This window comes from Lontra canadensis, unplaced genomic scaffold (genome assembly GCF_010015895.1).
Source record: "Lontra canadensis isolate GAN:19392208 unplaced genomic scaffold, GSC_riverotter_1.0 scaffold165, whole genome shotgun sequence".
Classification (NCBI taxonomy): domain Eukaryota; kingdom Metazoa; phylum Chordata; class Mammalia; order Carnivora; family Mustelidae; genus Lontra; species Lontra canadensis.
Window position 1 is genome coordinate 425,967 of NW_022631159.1, and position 11,203 is coordinate 437,169.

An 11,203-nucleotide genomic window follows, 5' to 3' on the forward strand; every position below is an offset into this window, starting at 1 on the left:
TGGCCACTTTCAAACCATGATTACAAACACATCTTAGGAGAGAGTGGGGTCAGTCAAAGCCCTGCTTTGTTTTTGGAACTGTCACAGTAGGTGGGTTGAATAAAACTCCAGGACAGAGCTTTTTACTTGATCCATTGTTTTTTTCTGGAAAGGAGCTTTTCCAACCAATACACATGTTTAGAGATTGTCTGCTAATCCCCAAAACCATGCCCTGGCTGTTGCCCTAAAGTGAAAGAGAAAATGGTCAGCAGGCTGGTTGGCCCAGGTGATAGATCTGTTAATCCCAGGAAGTCTGAGATCTTAACTACTCTGAAGGTGACCGTACTCAAGGTAGCAGTTAAGTCTGTCGGGCTCGTTTTTTGAGTTGCCCAAGTAGGCATGCCTTTGTGACCCATCCCATTGTTTAAAAAAAAAAAAAAAAAAAAAGAAGTGTCCTTTCAGAATTTGAAGATAGATATATGAGTGAAAAATCTTCAGTACATTCCAAGCAAACTCACCAACCATTTCTGATGATACAGACTAGGGTCCAGGTCCCGCAAATAGCAGACACACCTTCTTTACTACTCCTCACTTGCCCAAATTAAAATCTGATCCCCAAAATCAAAAGAAATATTGAAGTAAGAACCTGTTCACATTCTATTTAAAAAAGGCCCCCTGTGACTTTTATAATTTTCCTAGCTGCCATCGCATTTGCTGTTTGTGTTCCTAGTGTGTTTCTAATCTGAACTTTCCAGTTCCAAGTTGGCACTTAGAACGCAGTTTTGTTAAACAGGTAACCTTTAAATGGTGTCAGCCGGTCTCTCCTCTAAATAGGAAGGGTTTGTGCACATGACCTCTTATTGCTGCTAAATACAACTGTGGTCAGAAATGAAATCTCTGGGGTATTTGGAGGAGGACAAATCTGTTTACCCAGCCTTTGGTTTCCTCCTTGTGCTTTCCAAACCTTTTCCAGAAACAGAGGGAAGTAAATCATGTTTCCATGGTAACCATCCATAAGTTAATAATGGGATCAAGCAGTTATTTTCATATTTCTGAGTGTTCTCACAAACTTAATGTGATCTTCCTGCTTTATCAAATGATGCTGTCAGGAATATGCACTGTTCCTGTGGAAACCACAAGGCCAGTTGATATGTGCCCACCTCGAGCTAAGCCATCCCTACCTCTCAATATGACTGAATGGGAAAAATTGGGTCTTTGTCTACTGGGGAACATGCACACACATATCCAAAAGGCCTTTAAAAGGGAAAGAGGTGTTACAAAAGTGGAAAGGAAAAACAAATGGGAGTCTTAACTGGGAGCAGGGCCTCTTCAAATAGGATTGGTCTTTCCAAGCTTGGAATTTGAATTCTTTTCCTCTCAGTGGATTCAGAGAAGAAAGTTGGTGGGCATAATTGTTATTCTTATTTCTGGAAACAGAGGGTCCCTTCTGCTTTTGTTGTGCTTATGAAAACACTGTTCTAGAAGGAATCAGAAGCATATTAGTAGCTCCTTCTCAAACCATTTATACTTCATGAGTCCGAGCACTTTTGCCTAATCACTTTAGAAAAGACTCCTCTTCTATCCAGCTTGTTTTCTTTCCACTGTTTGGTCTACCTGTTAAAGCCCACCCATGAGTGCCTTAATTCCTGTGGTCAGCCAGAAGAGTCCTCTTTTTCAGAATAAAGTGTTTATTTGCTAATAATCTCTTTCCTTTCCTTGAGGGACGCCTCACTTCTTACTCAACAGCATAGTAGCATAGCACATTCTGTGTGCACTGCTACAGCTAGAAATTGTATGCCTCTGAGACATGTGGGGCATCCAGGTTAACAGCTACCCAGTTTGTGTCAGATCCTTTCAGTGTCACTATTTGTCACTTGACAGTGCTAGAAAAAAGCAAGCACAGCAGATGTGAAGTTATTGTGACAATAACAAAATCTCTGGTCTGGATGACATGCCTGGATGCTGTTTTCAATATTAAGTTAATTGATTTCTAAAATTTTTGAAATAGAGTATAGTGGTCCACTTTGGTTTTGAAAGCAAATTTTGGGTCTCAGAAGCATTTACTATTATGGTAACTGCATGACTCTTCAAGAACCCAGGTTTTTACTTGGGCATTGCCAGAATGAATTTGCAATTTAAATATATGTGACTGTAAACAGTGTTAATAACAGATAAGACGCACGTGTTGCTAACTTTCTAGTTAAACATGATTCTAACTTTTTCTTACCCCACCCCACCCCCACTTTTTCTTCTTTCTGGAAAAAAAAAATCACTTTTGCTGCTGTGGTCTGTACACTGGCTGAATCTTCCGGGTATCCTCCTTTGTGGCTGGGTATGTGGCTTTCTCTCTGAAGGACGGTCAGTCCCGAACAGTGAGGCAGTTCCAGTTCACTGACTGGCCAGAACAAGGAGTGCCAAAGTCTGGAGAAGGATTTATTGACTTCATTGGCCAAGTTCATAAAACAAAAGAGCAGTTTGGCCAAGATGGGCCCATTTCAGTCCATTGCAGGTGAGTGAAGAATGAAGAATGATGAGTTTCCATTTGTGATTAATGTGCTAATAACTTTGATAATGTGCATTGTTGTCTGTTCATTGTCAGCATTTGCTAATTGGAGTGAATCTGCATAATTGATATTTTATTCTCAGAAATACATTGTAAAATCTTAAGCAAGGACTCATTTCTCTTTCTTTCCATAAAATGAAAATAACCAGGGGTAAAATTTTTATCCCCAAATTTTACTTCTTGTAAAAAACACCAAACTGCCTAGTTTACCTGAATAGGAATTGTTGGTACATCTGCTGGTGAAAATTTGTTCAGTTAATCATGTCTTACTTGTTTTGTTTCCATGGCATTACACTCATAACTGTCTTTCTGTATCTATCTCCTGTGTTTGTCTTTTTAGGAAAACATAAATAGTTATCCAGCCTTAATGACAATACTAATTCTTGCCAGTCAGTAAATGATTAGAATGGTACCTCTGTCAAAATTGCAATTTGCCTGAAAATTGTTGCTATATCAGAAAATGAAGAACCTTCAAGTTAATTATTTTCAATAGTTTCCACGGCATTTTATAATTCAAGTCATCGAAGTTAATAGAAATAGCAAGTAAACGGTTCAGAAAGGACACTCACCATAAATTTAGTGCTTTGGGAAGTTGTTAGGCAGAAACCTTCCAGCAAAAGGAATTCACCTAATTTTTTTTTACACTAATAAATTTTCAGATTCTAGCAATTTGAAGTCTGTTTCTACTCTCTTTGTGGTCAAAATCTTGAGATAGTTCAACAGTTTGCTTCAAGAAAAGAAAAAGAAGGAAAGAAGGGAGGGAGGAAAAAGAAAAAGAGAAAGAGAAAGATTACAAACTATGATTCTTAGTGAAAGGGGAGACAAGCTCTCAAAATGGAAGAAACATTCAACTCAGGCTTTAAGATAGCTGAATTCTAACCTCACTTCTGTCATCATGTAGCTCTATGACAGAATCATAGAATCTCTCTAAGATCTTTTTGAGGGCATGATGTTCCCCAGGGATGATATATTCTAATGAGCAGCAGACTTTCTTTATTCACATTTGCTTTGTGTTGAGTTTGGTTACTCTAGACAACCAAAGATCATGTAGGGAACAACATATGGACTCAAATATTCAGACAAAGTAGATGGTATAGACTGGACTAAAATTACCTGGATATTCTCCTTCACTTTCCACATAATTTGCCCAAATGCTAATTCACAATTTTCTAGCATAAACTATAAAAAATAATATATTTAATATATATGTTTAACTTTAGACATTACCATAACTGTATAAATGTGTGTTACTTCTCATTGCTTTTGCTGTCACAGAATGATTTAAATATTCCTTTAGTATATGGAGTTTAACTATATCCTATTAAATAGACTCTGAAATGCCTAGGCCATTCAGAAAGGAGGGGGCGGGGAAAGGATCATAAATCACAGCCTCTTAGGAGTAAGAGAGACTTTCAAGGTTGAAAGGGACCTTCAAGGTCATCTACTCTATCTTAACAGGGAGCCTTCACTGCTCCTGGACATCCTTAGCCACAGTGTAAAGACTACCACTGGATTTTAAAGTCTCATTTTACATTTTGGTTTGGACTCTTTAGAAAACCCAGTTTGAGGGGCTCCTGAGTGGCTCAGATGGTTAAGCGTTTGCCTTCAGCTCAGGTCATGATCCCTAGGTCCTGGGATGGAGCTGGGAATCGGCCTCCCGGCCTGCTCAGTGGGGAGCCGCCTTCTCCCCTTCCTTCCACTGCTTCCCTGCTATGCTCTCTTACTCTCTCTGTCAAATAAATAAATAAAATCTTAAAAAAAAAAAGCAAAACAAAGAAAACCAGTTTGTAAAGGGACACACTATTTATATATGCCTGTCAGCTACATCCACAAATAAATGAATCCATCCATTTTCTACAGCCTGTACCCAAGCGTTACACATGCCATGTAATTAGGATCCAAAAATGTAGGATTTTTCAGATTATTCACTCTTCTCCTCATTACCTAAACCTCCAGATGCTTCCCTACTTTTTAAGAGCACAAAAGCTATGAGTTAATTTTCTCCTCTTGCTGCAGTGAACATTCTGGAATTATCTTAAAACAATAAAGAAAACAAACTCAAAACCTTGCTAACATGGTAGAAAGAATCCTGGTGTTTTAGCTGCTGAACATCTAAAAGTAGTAGATAAACTCAGTGAAGCTCAACCTTTTTTTTTTTTTTTTTTTTTTTTTAAAGTTAGAGACCTCTTTGAGAATCTGTTAAAGTCCTCAGTTTCAGGAGAGAGGACAAATGTATATACATTTACACAGCTTCTCAGTATAAGATATTCACAAACTCTTCTAAAGACTGAATAAGGATCACAGATCAAAAACCCAGAACAGAATCTGTTTTCTCATATCAAAATGGACATCTCAATCTGAATAGTATAAACGCCTTATTTATTTATATGTCTAGTGATGAAACATCCTGCATAGATTGTGACCACAAGAAGTAAATAATATACTAGAAAACTTGAAGAGACTGAGTTAATCTCCCCTTATCTGAATTATTCCATACTTGAAAAATAATAAGCAGACAAGGTCTACAATTGCAGGATCTGCATGAAGAGTACTAACCTATACTTTATTTACCTTTCCCTGTATCTATTGATTTTGCAATATTTATGTTTCTGGCATCTTTCCAAAATGGGGTATAATCCCAGTTGAAAAGTCATTCTACTGTATTGGAGTTAATCTTCATTACTGCACATTCATGCTCACATTTTACCACGACACATTATTCCAATAATAGTAATTTCATGAACCCAATACCACATTTTCCTGAATATTGCTGTAAAAGAACCTGGTGTAATATGGAAGTGGGTGCACATATGTCTACTTCCAAGTGAATGTGGTCAAGACTATGAGTGTCACATCCAGTAACACTGTCTTTGTTATTATGGCAGTGCGGGCGTTGGAAGAACTGGAGTCTTCATAACACTAAGCATTGTTTTGGAAAGAATGAGATATGAAGGAGTTGTAGATATCTTCCAGACTGTCAAAATGTTAAGAACACAACGACCAGCCATGGTACAGACAGAGGTGAGAAAAATCTCCATGAGTTTAAAACATCTCATGAACCAAATAATAGAGTTTATTAACCAGGACCTCTTAGGGCCCAGAGACTCTCAACACCAGAGCAAAATAGGGGAAATTCCTGTGGGAAAACAATCAAATTGTTCAATATTTTGAACCTCATTTTTTCCTCTCTATATACGGGAGTGACAATTTCAAAGTCTTGCAGTTGTTTTGAAGTCATGTTAGATTATATAGTAGGTTGAACCGTGAAAAATTATCACTATTTGACAACTTTAAGAAGCACATTGCCTGGTACATAATAGACCCTCAGCACATTTTACTTCTCCATTCTCCAATGGTCATTTTAAATATTTGGATCCTGGATAACCACTAGAGAAATTAATACCCCATTTTCTACTCCAATAACTGATAATGGAATTCTCATTTTTTTTAGAATAATATGAATTTGTGATATAGCTAGTCTTCCCTATTAGATTGTTCATTTCTAAGGATAATATGAGTATTTCTGTTCCTCGAAAGGCCACCAAATTCTACATTCTGTATGTATTCCTAAATTCATTGCACATGATACCTTCCAAACTGTGATTTCAAAATAGCAAAAGCATTTGGCTTATAATACTCAAAGCATGATGTCAGCCTGACAAACTTAATGGGTGCTGGGGGTGGCATAGGGAAATTGGACATTTAAAAACTCTTAACACTTAGCCAAGCAGCTTACTGTGACAACATAGGAAAGCAAACTCCATTTATTTTGCATTACCATTTTTATTGTAAAAAAAAAAAATGCACATTTAAGCAAAATAGAAACTATCTACTTTCAGCCCCATTGGCTATTGAAAATGTTTCTTTTATGGCAAAAATTCTATTTTTTTTCTTCTATCTCTCCAACAATGCCCAACTTATTCCAGTAAGATAATGTTCTCCCCTGTCTGAAAAAGGGCATATGTCAAGTTATTTTAATATGGGCCTTTCTAGAACAGATGACTAGCAATCACAATGAATTAGGCCAAATGACATGGGCATTTTTTGATGTAGACGGCCAGTCTTGGGATGCCATTTCTAGGGGATGAAAAGCTTGAAAGTCCAGAGCCCTTTGTAAGTGGCTTTATGTACCTACGGTTCCTCACCCTTACTTGAATAGCGACATCTGATTGCTGTAATTCTGATTGGGTAATTGGGTAATTCTGATAGTAGGTTGGTCAGGTCTACTATCTGATAAGATCCTTTTTTATTCAAATTCTTTTGGCAATAGCCCAGAAGATAAATGAATCCAGGTTTTCCTTGGAACAGCCAGTGTCTGGATCAGCCTCTCTTTAATATGCAAACGGAGGATAAGTTTCTCACAAATATTCACATAGTTGTAAAAGACAACAGTGATATGCTCCCATGCTCAGGGGTGGTAATTATTTGGTACTACTTGGAGAACAGCTCACACTTGTCTGGAAGATAATGTTCATTCCGGCTGTTACTACTTTGAAATGAGGAGATGGTTCTAGGCAAATTGATGGGTGAAGTTAACAAACACCCCATGCGGCTTATCATTCTTGGCTCAATAAAATGGATTGGTCATTGGATTGACTTAATTGATGAGAGTAGTGATTTTGCCCCCATCCAGATGTAATGTTTGTTTTTGAATATTGATTTTCATCTTTCTACTAAAGTGGACTCATGGCCCCTTTTCCTCTTTCTTCCCATGATTGGTCTCCTGCAGGACCAGTACCAGTTCTGCTACCGAGCCGCACTGGAGTACCTGGGCAGCTTTGATCACTATGCAACGTAGAAACCCCTAACCCACTTTGGGTTCTTACTGCAGGCCCTTCAGTATCCACGGAGTCTCTTCTGAGCCATACAGGGCACTTGAGAAGTCCTTCTTAACTTCTAGCTAACTACCACTTAGTGGGACTATTACACACAAAACAAAATAAAAACAAACTCTTCTGGGTGGACCAAGAATTCACAGTTTAATAATCTAACCTGAAAAATAATAAAGAGAATCCTAACTGATGAGGCATCTGAAGGATTTTTACAGATACCTCAAGGATTCAAAATAAAGGGAAGAAGAAATCACAGCAAAGAACCACCATCAGTGCAAGATGTTTGCTGGTGCGGCTTCTCGTGACAAAATGGACTCTGCTGCGACATCGCCCCTTCCCACCATACTGCTCATAATAACATTTTAGGGAGGGATCGGGGGGGAAATGTTTAAAAGGAAAGTCCTTGATTTAGTTTTTTAGTATTGTAAAGATACTGCTGACCTGTGCTTCATTTTTAACTGTGTAAACTTTTTTTTAACAAATGTATCATTCGATAAAGTGAATTTTAAAAAAGTTACATAACTCTTCATTTTTTATTTCAAAATTGTAGGTTTTTTTAAGCTGTAGAACTGTTATCTGTAATATCTTGCTGTAGAAATATCAAATAATTTGAAAATTTGCACATTTTTGTGCAATATTCTTAATCTACAGTATATGTCTTGTCAGATATTACTTTTACATTTCTGTTCAGTTTTGGTTGGTGAGAAAGTACCCATTCTCTTCAAATAGTCAAAGAGAACTTTGTTTTGTTTGTTTTGTTTTTGGAATCAACAGGGAGGCGCAAAGTATAAAGTTGCTGCTAACATATATACATATATATCCATATTTTACAGGGGTGTCTATGTATATATAGACAGTGTGTCCACACAAAAAGATAGATATAGCTATCATTCAGTTATTCCATGAATTCGTTTTGGGGTTTTTTTAGTTGGTCTTTCTTGTTGTTGTTGTTTTTAGATAGAGAAGCTATTACAAACATCTTTTTCAATTTGTTATTAATTTTATGACATATGGGTATTTCTTAATACCATAAAATTTTAATTTTAAGGGAAATGAGGAATGCACATCAGTGATTGTCAAGCCTCACCCCCTAATTTCCTATCCAGTATCCTCCCGCCCACCTACTCATATTTACAAATATCATTTTTTTAGCCAGGCTTCCAACAAAGTTCAATATTTCTAACACTCTAGTGCAATAAAAAAATTATTAAATATCTAAGAGGTGTGCATGTGGGAAAGGTCAGTGCATATCCCTTTAGGAGGGGAGAATGTTGTAATATATCAGCTATCAAGTTGTTTAAAAAACAATGTATTCAATCGTATATTGTCTATAATATGTGCTATGAAATTTGCATTTATGATATGTAACAGGGGCAAAGCCAAACTCATGTTACTCTGTTCAGTCAGAAACATTTTGTGGCATACAGCACAACTGGGAAGTGCTGTACTTTGTTTTCTTTTGGTTTTAGTTATGCATTTAGAGTGCCTTATAATTGATGCCTATTTTAATAGCATTTCTTTTTAGCTTTTGGTTCATATTTTCATTAGTTGTTCATTTATGTTTCTCTTCCAATTAAAGCATTATATGTTTACCACATGTACAAAAACTCTTTGAATAATATGCATTCCTAGTTTTCAACTAAGTCGGGGATGTTAGTGATTGTACCAGCCCAAAGCACTTGGATAATCAGGGCCCTTCCTTTCATGGTTGCCAACATCAGGAAAAGCTATTTCTTTTATTTAGAATCCCTTCCAAATCTGTTCTGGAGCATTCAATAACTGCACAAAACTTACTTTAGTGACAAATATCATTGTCAACGTTGGAATATATTTACTAATCCGTTAGGATTTTTTTAAAAGGGGAAATTAAAAAAATATCTATTTGCCAACATAATCTCAAATTTTCCAACATAATTGCTGTAGGAAACCATGGGAAATGGCATGAGTTTGCCATATCCTATATGATTTTAAAGAACCCTCAAAATATCCAAGGAACTCTTAAAGAGTTTTGGTATTGATATAATATTTTAGTTTAATTTTAGCTTCATTGGTGTTCACCATACAAGGATTTTTGTTTTCCACATTTTACCATCACTAGCAGAATGAAATCCAAGAGACCAAACACTTGCAAGCATCATATTTGAACACTTTTGTAAAAAATAAAATAAAATTAAATTAAAAAAAAGAAAAAAAAAAGAAAAAAGAATGCTAAAAAAAAAAAAAAAAAGTATCTAGAAGGCTACCTCAGAATGAGATTCTCTAACCTACATCAGAACCAGAGAAGAATGTGCACTATGTGGCTCTGTTGTTTTCTTTTCATTTGTATCTTTTGGAGATTTATCCAAGTGCCAGGTTACTGAGTGCTGTGATTTTCATTTAGTGAAACAAAGGGGGTCAGACAGACTTGCAGACATGCCATGTTAGACATGTAGAATTGGATGGTGTATATTACACACCAGAATAACTGGCCAATGAGCAGTTTCTCTAAAAACTGCCCATTTGGAAAAGGGAAAGAGGAAAATAATCACAAGAAGAAAATTAATGGGATGCATACCATATAAACGAGGCAGAGACTATTCAGATATCTTATTGTTTAGGCGCTGTTCCGAGAACTAACTCCTTTACTGTCATTGATGTGCATTCCACTCTGTGGTTTTCTGTACAACCATTCTAGTTTTATTTTCCCAGGTAAACATCTTTATCTACCATTACCATAAACTTTCAAGTTTCCAATTATTTTCATCATCATAACCAGTACGGTGCTATTATTTACCTATGTACGTGTAGTTATGTATAATTTTGTAATTAGTTACAATGGTAAAAAAAAAAATCAAAATATATAAAAAGTGATTTGTACAGAACTTTATTTTAGCTCTTTTTTAAAAATGATTTGCATGGTTAGACAACGGCAAGGACAGCCAGGGGAGGGAAGGGCCTCTAGGGAACTTTGCACTTTCTATACCTTTGTACTATGCACTGCCCTATTGATTCTACACCCAATAATGTTATTACTTGAACCCATCTGTAAGAAACTCCTTCAGAAATTCATTTGTGTGTATGTAAATAACACAACATAGACACAGGAAGGGAAAAAAATTCTTCAGTAACAGAGATTTTTTTTCTTTCCTGTTTATTTTTGGGTTTGCTTTGTTTTATCCCCTCCTTTTATTTTTAATTCCCTTTTCTTTTTCCTCTTTGGGTTTTGGTTTCCTTTGGGTTTATGGGTGCCCTGATACTCCAGCAGAGATCAGAAGGCTACAGATCCATCCTATCCATCTGCTATGTGGCTTTGCCATTCAAGCTTGGAGTGTCTTTACAAAGATAATAACAGTTGTGTTCTTTGCTCTCGTTTTGGATGCATAGACTGAAAAATTAAAAAAAATAACTTGTAAAATGGCTTGTTAAAAAAATACAATTACCTCTAATTAGTAGTACGCGTAAATGTTTTACAGAATGAAAGGCGTGCTTTTTATTTTCTTACTTCGTTACATTGGTGGCGAAAGAAGTCTGTATGAAAATCAGTTCTTTGCTGACACAAGTTCCATTTGTTACAAATGAATTCTAATAAAAATGTCAGTGTTATGCAGCCCTGGCCTTTGCTTTTGTCTACTCAGGCACTTTGGTTTTGAATTGACCATATATGTTCGCTTTTCTCTCTGGTTATCTGGTTAGTTCCTTTGTACTAATATTAATTCAACTTACCAAGAGGCTATTATGTATGGTTGCCTGCCTTGAGGTGTGCACTTTTCACTGAGGCTTAGAAAAATACTTTGCCCAATTCACACAGGAGCAAAGGAGAACTTAGTATCACACAAACTGAAGTTCGTGG

General features: G+C 36.4%; 1 protein-coding gene across 48 annotated transcripts in view; it reads left to right on the forward strand.

Moving 5' to 3' along the window:
* Nucleotides 1-10,960, forward strand: part of PTPRD (protein tyrosine phosphatase receptor type D) — a 408,131-nt gene extending 397,171 nt beyond the window's left edge. For all 48 annotated transcript variants that reach the window (XM_032845508.1, XM_032845526.1, XM_032845509.1 and 45 more), the window contains 3 exons: nucleotides 2,334-2,488; nucleotides 5,428-5,563; nucleotides 7,272-10,960. In XM_032845508.1, coding sequence (XP_032701399.1) covers nucleotides 2,334-2,488; nucleotides 5,428-5,563; nucleotides 7,272-7,340 — 360 coding nt within the window. In that variant the 3' untranslated portion in view covers nucleotides 7,341-10,960. The remainder of the gene's footprint in view (nucleotides 1-2,333; nucleotides 2,489-5,427; nucleotides 5,564-7,271) is intronic.
* The last annotated feature ends 243 nt before the right edge of the window (nucleotides 10,961-11,203 follow it).